The 15,346-nt window shown below is 43.6% G+C and overlaps 1 protein-coding gene across 1 annotated transcript in view; it reads right to left on the minus strand.

Moving 5' to 3' along the window:
- Positions 1–11,827, minus strand: part of kif26bb (kinesin family member 26Bb) — a 28,159-nt gene extending 16,332 nt beyond the window's left edge. The window contains exons 1-5 of the mRNA XM_085372510.1: positions 11,765–11,827; positions 11,231–11,575; positions 8,944–9,393; positions 6,581–6,702; positions 6,300–6,471 (exon numbers count right to left, since the gene is read on the minus strand). Of these exons, the coding sequence (XP_085228636.1) occupies positions 6,300–6,471; positions 6,581–6,702; positions 8,944–9,393; positions 11,231–11,575; positions 11,765–11,827 (1,152 nt within the window). The remainder of the gene's footprint in view (positions 1–6,299; positions 6,472–6,580; positions 6,703–8,943; positions 9,394–11,230; positions 11,576–11,764) is intronic.
- Between the last annotated feature and the right edge of the window lie 3,519 nt (positions 11,828–15,346).

The raw sequence follows: 15,346 nt of genomic DNA on the forward strand, positions 1-15,346 counted from the left end.
AAACAATTCCACCAGTATGTCTATGGAAGACCAGTGACAGTGCAATCTGATCATAAACCCCTGGAGGCGATAGTGCGCAAACCGCTATGCAAGGCACCAGCGAGGCTACAAGGAATGCTGCTGCAACTACAGAGATATAGCCGATGCACTCTCACGTGCCACAACTACCAGTGACGACGGAAACGTGAGTGAAAACGCAAATGATGAAAGAGTTGTGTATGCTCTGGAGGCCACAGCAGCATTGAGCGAGAAAACATTGTGTGACCTGAAAAAAGCAGTGGCAGCAGACAGCGTACTACAAGCCGTGCGCGAAAGACACTTCAACAGATGGCCGCCCAGAAGGAAGAGTTTAGACAAAACACTCCACAGCTACTGGCCTATGAGACACGATATCAGTTTCCACGATGACATTATTATGATCGGGGACAAGATCGTAATACCCCAAAGCTTCAGGCGTGTGATCCTGGAGAAGCTGCACCTTGCCCACCAAGGCGTGCAGCGCACAAAAGCCAAAGCAAGAAGAGTGCTGTACTGGCCTGGCATGTCACGCGACATAGAGACCATGCTTGAAAAGTGTGAACAATGCCAGCAAATGCAGCCAAAGAACCAGGCTGAACCGCTTATTCCACACCAGATTCCAGAGCTGCCATGGATGAAAATCGGAGCAGACATCTTCGAACTGAACGATCATCCATATCTTTTGTTAGTGGATTATTTATCAAAATATCCAGAAGTTCTTAACTTACCTGACAAAACGGCACACTCTGTGATTCAGAAGATGAAATCAGTCTTCGCAAGACACGGAATTCCCAAAGAGATAGTGAGCGATCATGTTCCATTCGCCAGCCACGAGATGAGATCGTTTGCAGCATCCTGGGAGATAAAGCTAACTTTCTCCAGTCCCGGCTTTCCTTCTTCGAATGGCATGGCGGAGCGAGCCATAAAGACTGTCAAACATGCACTTAAGAAAGCCGCACGGACTGGAACAGACCCACATCTAGTGCTGTTGTCTTTGAGGAACACTCCAGTCACAGGACTTAGTGTGTCACCTGCACAAATGTTGATGGGACGGGTTCTCCGCAGCACCCTGCCATGCACCAGTGCTGTGTTGAGGCAGTCAACCCCACAGAACATTCACGACAAAGTGCGCAGGTTGCAATCAAAGCAGAAACGCCACTATGATCAGCACGCAAGACCATTGCCTGTTCTGACCCCAGGCGAGACTGTGCACATGCAAACAAGGCGCGGTTGGGAGCCAGCTGTTGTAACTCATCGGCGAGAGGAACCACGCTCCTACACGGTGCAAACACCAGATGGTAAAGTGCTCAGGAGGAACAGGAGACATCTGAGGAAAATACACCCAAGTCTGTTCAAGGACACACCCATGGACCCAGATGAACTGTCCGTTCACACCCAAGAGCCAGTGGAGCCACCAGCAAATGACACCCCACAAAACTCTAGTCCTGCAAGTATGGACAACACACCCACATGTTACACGCGCAGTGGCCGAGCAATAATACGCCCTGCCAGGTATAGAGACTAAGTGATTGGGAAACTTAAAGTCACTCTATCCTGTACCTGCGTTGTTCTGTACAAGCTAGATAACTGTCTTGTTGGAGAAGAGAGAAAATATGTCATGTTTCATATGTTCATTTTGACATGTCTTATCTAATCTGTCATGTGTTCATCTGTTTCAAAACACTACACTGATGTGTATTTGCATTGCTCAAGTGACAAGCAATCTGAGGTGTGCTCTACTTAATGTCTCAAGAATATAATATTGTTAATGTTCCTACGATTTAAAAGGTGCATTTATGTTACAAAATATTGGAGTTAAGAGGTAGTATCTTTATCTCGGAAAAGAGGGATGTGGTATATTGTAATAAGCAGCAGCTATTACTACCTCCCACCAGTAGGTGGTACTGTGTTATGGTATGTGTTCTGAGCCTATGGAGTAAAAGTCTGGACCTCCACCATAGCCTCGTCTCAGTCCTCTGTGCTTGGTCTAAAGTTATTGTTGACCACAACCCACGCTACACGGGCAGTTGGAGCAACACTGCATAAAGTTACAACACATATCATCATGGCATGACGCTACAGGCAAACTGTAAAATGTCTGTATTGTTTAATATTTAATGCTTTAACCTCATTATAATGGCATTATAATGTATTTGTTGCTACTGTCCAGTCTAAGCTAAAAAGCTGAACGCTAACATGATGCTAGCATGTAAATATACAGCGCTAATTGCTAGCAGGTACCAACAAAATGAGATCTTAATCTAAACGCCAATGAGGCAAGACTGAGCAGTACTATGTCGCACATGGAGCCTTTAGGAAAGAGTCAGACTGTTTTATCTGAAAACTCTACAGTTTATTAAATGCATAAAGGGACTAGATACTCTGCTTTTACTGTACAGCGTGTATGTATGCTAGCTGATTTATGTGCAGACCACAGACAGCAAACAGCAGCGATATGGTGTCTGTTCTGTTTATGCATTCATTTTTTTTTAAACGTATGATTACCAACAGAGGTTTTTGACTCCAAAAACAGCTGCTGAAGAGTAAAGGAAAAGTCAGACTTGTGCTCTGAGCCCCTGCTGTTCAACAACAGGCGGCTGAAATACTGTCTAAATCCTCAGCTGGAAAAGAGAAAACCTGGGCAGAACAAAGTGATAAATGTCAAAGAGTATTAGGGCATCTTTGAGATCCTGAAGCAATGGAGGTGAACTTTGTTGAGCTAAACAGACAAACTGTCTTTGGACAACCAGTCGCCTGTTTTGTAAGGACATCAAATATAAATGAACTGACAACCAAGAATAAAATGGTGAATTGAAACAAAAGCATATTACCTTTAGGCTGCAACACACCACATGATTCAGTCAGTGCAGCAACTACACAACCGCCTCATACATCATACATCAGCTGCATGACAATGCATTCCTCCTGCTGTATCTCTGCATGTCGTGACATTAATTCCTTAATGCACATCTCTGGAGGAAGTCTGAGATTTAGCGGCTTTAAGCTCTTAAATCGAGTTATATCCTGATTCTGACAGGCTCCTAACAAGGCTCACAGGTCTTGGTCTGCAGGAAAACAAGGCAGCATATACCAGACAGCGCACCCTATTAGGGCTTATAAGCCAATTATAAAATTGTTTTTTCTGAATTCAGGTCTGCAAGACTGCAAGTAGATGTATGTTCTGACACCCACTCAAATGTGGTTTTCCTGAAAATGCACAGGACTGCATTACACCATGATGAGATCATCCTACATTGACTGAATTTGAAAAGCCATTTTCCATCTGCCACATGAAGGATTTTTTTCCCTTCCTCATGATTTTAATACCTTACGCAAGAAGTGGTTTCTTAACCATATTGAACACGTGTCAAACTCTTTTTATGAGGGTTAAATTATTCAGGAGAACCATTTGCAAGCTGAGAAAATCCTCCTCGACTCGCACACGCATGCATATTCTTGCACGTTTAGATGTACAAAGCTGAGTGCTCAAGCAGGTGTGGCCGGCGGTGTGGTCTATTTGAGCCCTTATCTGTAACTCTAGACTACACCCAGGAGTCCATCTATGAGACGAGGGCAGGGCCCCCAGCCATATTGATCTCCCCGAGTTTCTCTCCCTGAGGAGGTGAGGAGAAGGGAGGAGGAGAACAAGATGGAGACATTAGCACCACATTACAGTGTATCACAACGGACGGGTGATATAGGATCTCGTCCAAATTGACTGAGATCTCCTTACCCCACAACACGGATGGTCAAAACACTTCCAAGATGGTGCCTGTGGGCTCTTTGTCAATCAGTCACCAGTCCAGGTTTATTCTATATATTTATACCTCATACAGGACACGTAGTTGCCCAGTGGCGTATTTCATAGTGAAACCTATATATATTTTCCTTTTTAAATAATGCATGCAGGATGTCTGTGTGTATTATAAAGCAGTCAGTAGATGCTGCACATTATATCCAGTGGTGGCCGTCAGTTGATTTATAGCACTGCATTAAATCCATCATGTTAGCCTGATGTGCAGAATTCTAAGTACACATTATAGCAAAGCAGAGCACAATTTTTGTGATTGATCCTATTGCTAGTAATATGCCATGAAAACACTGTACACTGATCAGGATAACACTTGAGTGAGCGAAAAATCTTATTGACTGTAATTGTAGCTTGCTTAAAATGATGAGCCAGTATTCTGCCAGTGATCCATGTATGATGACTAACCCTTACTGTGCACTTCACATGTTACACCTCGTCGGTAGTGGGTTGGACCCCCTTTTCCCTTCAGAACTGCCTTAATTCTTCCTTGTAGATTTAATAAAGTGCTGGAAATACTTTGGTCCATAATACCAGGATAGATAGGCTCTATTAAGTTGATAGCTGGAGACTGTTGAGGCCATCTGAGTGAGCTCATGGTCAAGAAACCAGCTTTAGATTATTTGAGTGCGCTATCCTGCTGAGGATACTGCAGGGATGGACGTGGTCAGCAACGATACGTGTGTCGCCCGTAGTGTTCAGACAATGGTCACTTGGTGCTATTTGGACAGAGAGTTGAAGAGAATATCCCCCACAGCACGGACTGAACCACTGATACAAGGCAGGACAGATCCATGCTTTCGTGTTGTTTATGCCAAATTCAGACCCTACCATGCGACTGCTGGAGCAGACACTGAGACTCATCAGACTGGACAATATTTGTCCAATCTTCTGTTAAGGAACATCACTGATTCCATGTGAACTGTAGTCTCAGTTTCCTATTCTTAGCTGACAGGAGTGGCACCCAGTCTGCTGCTTTAGCTCGTCTGCTCAAAGGTACATTGTTAGTTACTGTTCTTACTGTCTTGGAGCAACTGTGACCACGTCATTTCCTCTGGGATTAAAAATATATTCTGATGTTGTAGGTTCAGAGAGGATTTTCAACCATTGCAACCAAGATATCGAAGATATCGAAGATATCTTGGTTGCTGAGGTACTGTTACCGTTCTATCCACTCTGTGCAACTGAAATGCCACTGGTTGGATATTTTCTCTTTTTGGGACCATTTCCTGTAAACCCAGATATGTTTGTGAGGGAAACTCCCAGCAGAGTTTCTGAAATACTCAGACAAGCCCGTCTGGCGCCAACGACAATGTCCGAAATCGCCAACATTGCCTAAGTCATCTTTCTCGCCCGTTCTGATGTTCACTTTGAACTTCACCAAGTTGACCTCACCGTGTTTACATGCCTGAATGCATTAGCTGCTGGAATGTGATTGGCTGACTAGATATTTCCGTTAGTGATCGACTAAACAAATGAAGTTCCCGGAGACTTTAGACTGTTTTCCAGTCTTTCTCCCTTCGCAGTGCTGATGCAACTGTTGTTCAACGAGATTAGCTCAGTTTGACTTATTGTGACGGAACAACGCAGACACATCGAAGCATAAATGCAAACAATGACATCGACCACTACGGCGTAGGCTGCTCCACTCCATTAATAATAATAATAATGGATTGTATTTATATAGCGCTTTTCAAGGCACCCAAATCACTTTACAATGCCACTATTCATTCACTCTCACATTCACACACTGGTGGAGGCAGCTACAGTTGTAGCCACAGCTGCCCTGGGGCAGACTGACAGAAGCGAGGCTGCCATATCGCGCCATCGGCACCTCTGGCCAACACCAGTAGGTTCTTGCCCAAGGACACAACGACTAGGACAGAGGACCCGGGGATCAAACCGGTGACCTTCCGGTTACAGATGCGCTTCCCGACCCCCTGAGCCACGGTTAAGATAAGGACTATAAATTAAGCATGGCTACTGCTCTGACAACCACACCGCCAGTGCTGAAGCCTTTTGGTGGTCTATACTAGAACAACAGCGGTTGTTAGCAGAACATTACGGTTGGGGAACCTTTTATCTAAGGCTCACACATGTACACATTTAAATTCTGATTCTCTTGTGAACTTTCTTTTTAGCAACAATTAATGAGTGGCTGGTTACAGTTTTACATTTTTTAGTCAGACCTGCATAAGCAAATTATAAAATGCATTTAGGCCTGCAGCAGCGTGTCATCGAGGGAAAATAAATAAATAGGGAGGCGTGCATTTTTATCCAACCCCAGTGTAAGTAATGGTCTCCAGCCTGGTGATCACTAAAATTTCTGCTTTGTTTTTGCTTCATGACACATTTTAGTAAGTGCCTAAATTATGTTCTCTCCTCCAAGTATCATAATTGATGGGATTTCTGAGCAGTTAATGTGTTTCAGTGTAGTACAGATCAATTTGATGTGCTAGAATTTGAAGTCTACCTTGCCAACGCTGGGCGAGTCCTTGGTTCTAGTGGCAGCTTGCAGCAGGCAGGTGGGGACGGGCGGTGGGTTTTTCTGGATGATTTCCCTGAAGCAGGTGGAGAGTTGAGAGGGAGCTGGATCAGAAGCATGGCCCTTTTTCCTCAGTGTCAGGCTGAGCTTCTCAGCTGCCCTACGGGAAAGAAGTGAGGGGGTGTGTCATTGCACGGAAACTCCTGGTGCAGCCAGTACAGATCCTTTTCAAACACTTGCCGTTATTTGGTGTGCATATATTGGCTTACCTAGTCAGAAAGGACATAGCTGCAGTGTTGGCGATGGACACCACTCTGGATATGTGCGGGATCTTAGAGGTGGTCTGTACAGCCCCGACATCCCTGCAGCTCTGATAGGCATCATCTGTAGCCTGCAGGGGGAAAAAGCTCATTAAAAAATCCAAATGTGTAATTGCACTGCAGCACCCACTCCAAAAGGGGCTATTATCACGGGAATTACTCTGGGGAGGAACATGAGGTGGGCGTCTGTGTAAGTAGGGCACGCAGGCTGAGAGGAGCACGCTGGGTTAACATACACCGTTAGTCATATTACAGATGCAGCCAACTGCATTTGGAGTGTGAAGGATAGTTTGTGAAGGCTGCAGTGACTGCAAAACGTGATTCAGATGTGACACATAGTCACATCATCACTCAAGCAGCCTTACACGAATATATTCCAACACTCCAACGCTCCAGCGTGGGCGTTTAGGGTTCATTCATGAGTTCACAGTGTGTGTCTGTGTGTGTCTGTGTGTGTGAGCGGCGTGGTCGACTCTGCACGCAGCTCGATGTGAACTCGTGCTGCAGGCCTCTGAGCCAGCAGTGGCTCAGCTCGTTCTTAAGGCAAGATAACAAAGTCAACTTTTGTTAGCATCACAAACGCAAAGTGCCAATTAGTGCCAGAGGAAATCTGCGGTCATTGTCGGGAATGAGGAAGCCAGAGATAATATGGATAATGCACACTTCCCCGAACCCTCCTGCTTTCTGCTTTTTGACTCGCGTCTTCTGTCGTAATCTTTTTTTTATCGCTTCACTTTCCCTTGCTCCAATTCCTCATGCGGTCTTTTATGATGTCTTGTTTTCCCCTCTCCTTCCTCGTTGCCCTTCCTTCCCTTCAAACCTTTCATTCCTTGCCTCCAATCTTGCACACTTCATTTCCTTCTCTCCTCTTCTTCCTTTCTCCCTCTGCCCTTCTTTGCGTCTCCTCACTTCTCGTCCTACGCTTTCGCTTTCACCGAAGCTGTAAAAACCTCAGTTGATCTGCTCTCAAACTGAAACACGTACGAATCATTTCTTCCACAGCCGTGCACAGTACAGGAGCGCTGTTATTGTCACATTTGATTAGACGTGCCTTCAAAATAACAGTTTTTAAAAGAATCTCTGAAGACTCCTTTGGTCCATTTAAGCACTCCTTAGTATTCTCACATAGTGATAACACGGGCTGATAAATTGAAATTCTCAGTCATTTTTCAAACAATGGCTCTGTTATTTCAGACAAAAGTACACAAAGCAGACTTTCTTCCTGGATGGTGACTGCCACTTTTGACAACTGCTGCTAGCAGATTTTTATCAGCTAGCTAACTCCGGTAGTGCTAACTCTCAGAGTTGAGTGAAAATGCAATCTAGAGCTGACTCCGTTTTTTAAAATGGTAAATCTTTTAAAAGGACCTTACACAGATGCTTATGATGTTAAGAAGGATTCTAAAAATGTGTGCTATCAGCATGTAAGATCACACTTTATTTTATGCTAACATTATACTCAGATCCTTAAAAGCTCAAGCTGCCCCGTGTCTGCAGTTCACTAAGTATATATCAAGAGCTTATTATCAGTACCAGAAGCAGGACTAAGTTTAGATTTTACGATTAGTGAATGGAAATCAATTTTTAGCTTTGGCAGAGACAAAGCGTGACAGGGATGCTAATGTTAGGAATAGCTCCTTTAGTGAATATGCTAGCATGAAATTGTCCTTGTCCCTGAGCTGTTTGAGAGAGCTCCCGGTAAACCTCCACCCTTGAAGCAATTTTACACTGTAGACACCCTCCTAAGATATATCTATATGCAGTTTACAATAACATTGTGGTTCAGCAAAATGAAAACTGTGATGCCTACACATATTATCTGTCAACCAGGTCAAATATAGTCCTAGAATCTGTCACTAACTACATTAAATGAAGGATTTGGGGTATTTTTAGTTGTTGGCTTACAGAGAAAATGAGCCAACTGAGTAAAGAAAAGTCAGTTCTCAGTCACCTTGTACAGGTTTATAATCTTTTTTTATTGGGGACTTGGGAAGGACACGCGCAACCACCTTCTATCACACTAATGCATATTTCGCCAGCCGCAGTGTTTAATACGACCGTCCCTCTATTGATCACAAGTGCTTTTTGACCGGCCGGCTCTTGCGACAGAGGTAAATCATGACCCAATTCCATTCCATTAGCAAAAGTACTTTTGAACAACACACTCAGCCACGGGATCGAAATAGGCTCTGATTAGGCCCTATGAATCACTGGCTCGCTGACACGTGCACCCGTAAAGGCACACATTACCCATATAGCTCGTTAGGAGGGTATGTGAGATTCAATGCTAAGAAAAGGGCTCATAGTGGTACCTGACGGTAAGGGTTTGTGGTGACACCATTAGCTCTGGATGCAGATTTAGAAGCCACCAGCTGCTGCTGCTCCTCCACCCAGCGGCCCATATCAGGGTTGGGGAGCTTGGGCCCCCTTCGTCTGAGGGTCTGTGGGGTCCTTTGAGGCGTCCTGGGGCTGCGTGGGCTCTGAGGAGTGTGGCTTTGATCCAGAGCCTCCCTTGAAGCCCTGTCTCCTCGCTTTGCTTCAATTTGTCCAAACAGTGAGCCAGTGCTGAGGCTGGCTTCAAAAGAAGGCTTGGCTAATGCCTGACCCCGGCTCAGAGCCACATGGATGGCCTCTTGCTTGAGCTGGTACAGGTTTGTACCGCAGGCTCCACACTCCCCCTGGTCTCTTTCTCTGAAGTCCGTGGTGGACCGACTATGGACCCGGAGGTTTTCATGAAGAAATGCCGACAGGTCACTCAAGTCCTGCACAAGTGAGAGAACATGGCAACAGGAGTTACAGACAGGAAAAACCTTTGCTGTTTATAGTACCTTTTTATTATTGCACAACACTCGCCTGTAATTGACTGACAAAATAAGATAAGTCGAGCGCAATCTTCACATTAGGACACAGTAACAGTCTAATCTGCTCTGTTTGATATCTGGCTGTATGAATGATCACTGAGTATACGAGAACAGAGTCACGGGAAGCCACTTTCTACATGGAGGTATTGATTAACACTGTCTTTATGATCTTTAACAGCCCAGTGAAAAAACTGTGTTTACTGCATCTCACGAGTGGATGGAACATGTCATAAATCTCAATTCACTGGAAACTCTCGGAGACTAGCATGTCATCCTGGAAGAAGGGCTTTTTTTGTCTGAAACAAAACAGGAAAAGCGAGACGTCAGTGTTTGTGTGTCTTTTTTCAGCCAATATTAGCATTTTGCTGAATGTCATGTCATCACTGTGTTACTGTAATAGACAGCTGCTATCTGGATTGGATGTAAAAAATCCAATTTAATTTGGAAAAATCTGACAACAGGAGGTTAGAACAAGTAAAATCGTGCTACTTTAAAACAGAGATTTTGACACCTGAGGTTCAGGTCTGGCCCGGCTGTCACAGCTAACAAGAAGGAATCAAAAACCATCATCTTGTTTTTCATCCTGAGAAAGACACACACAGCAGCATCCAGCACGCACTGTTTCTCCTTCCCTCCTACACACTACAATGACCGATGTTCCCTCACAGGAGTTCAACAGGAGCTCTTAAATGTTGCAAAATTTCACTCAAAGCCTAAACGTGCTGAAACAGCTGGTGCTAAATAAACTTCCCTCATAAATAATATATAGGGATAATAATCCTGATGTATCAAAGAGGCAAAAATAAGCCAGACTGAATTTCAGGTTAGACTGATGACAGATAGAGTATAAGGTGCTGCAGAGACAGCAGCAACTCCATCTTAACAGATGACGTTATACACCCATGATGCTACTGAGAAATCACGCTTGGATCAATAAACCTGCGAGCAGCTAGATCTGGCTTATCAGATTTCTACTGACCACGTCTGTGGCCGCACGGTGCCTCCCATCTTCCTCCTGCTCTCCCTGTGGTCTCCAAAAACATGACACACCCCATCCCACTTAAGAGGACAAAAATAAATAGCCTTCCCTCAATGGAGAGAACTGTGGAGATGACACAGGGATGTCGCCATGAAATATTCATGGCCATTTAAAACCACTGGCGCAGGAATGTCACTGGTTTACTTTGGCGAATGATGGATTTTGGTGGTGATGAATGTGCAAACGTGCACGCTTCTAAAAGGAAGCACCGAAGGTCCCACATGAGCCTTAGAACACTTGTTAAGCATCACCACTATAGCCTCAAAAGGAACTACCAGTTATGCTTCTGTGTGACATAAGTGTCATAAAATGTTTTCACAGCAGGTTTATTAGAGTTTATCGGCCCTCGCTGAAGCATTCATGTCTGCTTTTAACATTTTTCATGCATATTTATTCTTTCAATTCACAATATTCATACCCAAAGAGGTTATTTGAGAGGAAAAAGCAAGTTTGTGAATACTTTTGTCACTAAATTGCATCACAAAAAATATGAATGTGCATTTCTTTTAATTAATGTAACAAATATACACCAGTACCACCTGCTGATAAGCATCCATATGCTTTCAGCTCCTGTTTCATTTCAGTTACGTGTTGTCTGTTGAGTCCAAACACGAAATTTTATATAGACTGCTTCGAAAGCACACGGCTGCACTGTCACGACTGCCACTTGATCCCCATCACAGTATCATTGTCACTGACCTTGCAGGAGAAGTGATGGTGAACAGCCAGGCTAAGGGCTTGTTTCTTCAGAGCAACAAGGGTCGCTGAGCACTTCTCGCAACGAGCAACTTTCCGATCGGACCTCCCAAAGCCGGGATTCGCCGACATGGAGCCTCCTCTACATATAGTCCTAAAGGACATGGTTGTCCGGATGCGGTCTCCTACAGATCCAGGGAGGGACTTGTAAGACGGGACATCGTCTGCTCTCTGGCACATATTCCGATATGGGTCGCCCCTGGACCCTCCGGCACCCACAGGAGAGGGGCGCTCCTTGGGCTGGCGGTCCTTCCCTGCGGTCTCAAAGTGATGCTGCACTTCTGCGCTCTGAGAAATAAATCATGATAAATAAGGATGTATGTGGGCTTTGGCAGGGGGAAATTAAATATCAATCGACTTGGACTACTGTAACCACACCCAAGTGTTTTGTTTTTTCTAGTGCAACAGTACTCTCAAGAAACTCTAAACCCCACAAATGCTAACAAATTTTGCCCAAAACGAACAAATCGGACTTACCCAGAGACCTCCTCTGATCGAGGCTGGAAACCCCTCTCTTCCTCTTCCAGTCAGAGATGACATGACAACTTGTAAATATTTAAAAAGATATCCGAACAAAGGCGGGGGGCATTTTCTGTTATTGTTGCCAATCCTGGACCTGGTGCAAAAATATCCACTGACGTGAACGCCTAAAAAAACAAACTACAACAAGCTGAAATGCTGGGCACAGTCTCTAAGATGTGGAGTGATGGCAGTGGCACAGTGGAGAATGAGTGAGAGCGCACGGGAGAACACTTCATGAAGTCACTTGGCTATTTATTATAAGCTCCTCAGGGAGGCAGCACGGAGCAGCTGCTCGGAGAAACCTTAAAAAAGGAGCAGGCGGCTGAGTGTTTGTATTTCTTGACGTGATTCATGTCCTACATACTGTCGCTGTCCCGCAAATGTCACTGCACCTTCTTACAACGGAACAGTCCGACAACATGCCTGAATAGACGTGTGCGGAAATATCTATCCACATTATTCTTACAATGTTTGTTTTCACCTTAGCAGCAATGGTATCAACGAGAAACTGCAAATATAGCTACAATATTTCCAAATAACTGAAATCCATGTCTCAGAAATGTATTTATTAATTTATTAATACATGATAAGTTAGTGTTTACTTAATACCTATTTTACTGTAAGTGCTTTAAGCAAAGAAAAGTCATGTATGTGTAACAAGTCCAGCTAACAGAAACGTTATTTTTCTTTTCATTTTATTCTTTCAATGGAAAAACAGCTTTTGGAATACTGGGACAAAGTTCATTAGTCAACGTTTTGTGTGATTTATTATTTATTTATTTATTATTATTAGTGAACTTTAAAATGTGTGTTTGTCCTCTTCTTCTGTCTGCTTGCTGTAGGGGTCACCAGATCATCTGCCTAAACTAAAGTCATCAGTGTTGTTACAGGTTAATCCATTTTTTAAATAAATTGAACAATATTAAGCAATAAATTGCAAAAAATAAATAAATACATAAATACATTTTAAAAAAATAAAACCTGTGCATTGAAATCTTTTTTCTAATCTTTAAGACCTCGTAGTACCCTGTCAACCCAAGAACAGTTTGCTCTCACACTTATTTGTGGTTCCTAGAGTATAAAGCAGCGCCCCTCCCTGAGCCAGGTTGTGCCGGAGGTTTCTTCCTGTTAAAAGAGGATTTTTCCTTCCCACTGTCGCCAAATACTTGCTCATAGGGGATTGTTGGGGTTTTCTCTCAGTTATTCTCAGTCTTTACCTTAAAATATAAAGTATCTGTTGTTGCGATTTGGCGCTATATAAATAAAATTGTTTTTTTGGTTTTTTTTTATTTGACAGCAGATTCAATAAACAATTTAGTTTTAAAAAATAATTTTCTGGCAATTATTTCATAGTTTACATAGCTTACTTAGGCTTTACGGGATTAAGTAGTGGTACAGGGTGGGTCATTTATATGGATACCCCGTAATAACATGGGAATGGTTGGTGATATTAAAGTCCTGTTTGTGGCACATTAGTATATGTGAGGGGGCAAACTCCTCCAGATGGGTGGTGACCATGGTGGCCATGTAGAAGTCGGCCATTGTCTTTAGTTTTTTTCAATAGGAAGAGGGTCATGTGACACATCAAACTTATTGGTAATGTCACAAGAACAACAATGGTGTGCTTGGTTTCAACGTAACTTTATTCTGTCATGAGTTATTTACAAGTTTCTCTTTGTTCACAGCCATTGACATGTCGAAGAGGTTAACATGTGAGGAGCGAAATTGTGTTGATATCTGGTGAACGCAGTAACCGGGTCATTGCAGCAGATTTCAATGCAAGACACCCTACGAGACCACCCATCTCCCATGCTACAGTTAGCAAACTGCTTGCTAAGTTTGGTGAAACTGGTTCAGTGTTGGATTTGCCAAAATGTGGACGCAAGAAAACTGTCACTAATGAAGAAACATCAGTGGCTGTCCTAGCTTCATTCAGCAAGAGCCCACAGCGTAGCACTCGCCGCATGTCACTGGAGAGCGGCATTAGTCCAACATCCCTTCGGCGGATATTAGCTACTCACAAATGGCACCCATACAAACTCCAGCTGCTGCAGCATCTCAACGAGGATGACCCAGATCGGCCACAGAATTTGCAGAATGGGCAAAACAAAAACTGGAACAGGACCCTCAGTTCACGCAGAAGATTTTGTTCAGTGATGAGGCAAACTTTTATGTGAATGGTGTTAACAAACAAAATCACCGCTATTGGCCTGACACTAACCCACAGTGGATGGATCCCTCCAAGACTGTTGGAACAACAAAAGTGATGGTTTGGTGTGGTATATGGGAACAACGACAGTGGGTCCATTGTTCATCAATGGAAACCTCAAGGCCTCTGGATATTTGAAATTGCTACATGATGATGTGTTTCCCTCTTTATGCGCTGAAGCTGGCACGTTCCCTGAGTTTTTCCAGCAAGATGGTGCAGCACCACATTATGGGTGCAGGTCCGAGCATTCCTAGATGATCAGTTTCCTGGAAAGTGGATTGGTCGTCGTGGGCCAGTTGAATGGCCCCCAAGGTCTCCCGATCTGACCCCCTTAGACTTTTATCTTTGGGGTCATCTAAAGGCAACTGTCTATGATGTGAAGATACGAGATGTGCAGCACCTGAAACTACGGATACTGGATGGCTGTGCTGGCATTTCTCCTGCGGTGTTGCTATCAGTGTGTGAAGAGTGGGAGAAGAGGGTTGCATTGACAATCCAACACAATGGGCTGCACATTGAACACATTTTATAAGTGGTCAGAAACTTGTAAATAACTCATGACAGAATAAAGTTACGTTGAAACCAAGCACACCATTGTTTTTCTTGTGACATTACCAATAAGTTTGATGTGTCACATGGTCCTCTTCCTATTGAAAAACAAAAGTTGTATCCAAGATGGCCGACTTCTACATGGCCACCATGGTCACCGCCCATCTGGAGGAGTTTGCCCCCTCACATATACTAATGTGCCACAAACAGGACTTTAATATCACCAACCATTCCCATGTTATTGCGGTGGATCCATACAAACGGCCCGCCCTGTATTAATAATGAGCGTCTCCATCTCAACTGCTCAAATGTCAACACAAACTACCTTTTTAATTGTAACCAATCGGGTTAGAAACCCAAGGACTTGAAAAGCTAATTCCCTCTGGAAGATCCAGAAGGACAATTGTTTTGAAGTGTTATTTGCATGAACTTTAATTTCAGTGATCACCAGGATCTAAAAAGCTGTATGTGCAAAAACGAAAGTTTTTCAGTCGTACAGTCTTTTCCAGATAAACTATGTGCACAATTCTGAAAACTACATAATACAGTTACAGTAATTTTGTTATTTTTCATTAATTTCACATATAAATGTGTGTTGTGATAGATATGGCATTGTGTGGGACGTATTGTAAGCATTCAGCATTATTTGGAGCTCTTAGTTCTGGTATTGGAGGCATGTTTAGTCTTGTTACGTTTTGTTATCTGGTCTCTGTTGGTGTTCAGTCGTGTTTAGATTAATCGAGTCTTCCCTGTATCCTGCTGTGTATTGTTCAGTCTTC

This window comes from Diplotaxodon limnothrissa, linkage group LG15 (assembly GCF_057381915.1).
Source record: "Diplotaxodon limnothrissa isolate DT_005_m linkage group LG15, D_limnothrissa_male_GT1.1, whole genome shotgun sequence".
NCBI classification, from domain to species: domain Eukaryota; kingdom Metazoa; phylum Chordata; class Actinopteri; order Cichliformes; family Cichlidae; genus Diplotaxodon; species Diplotaxodon limnothrissa.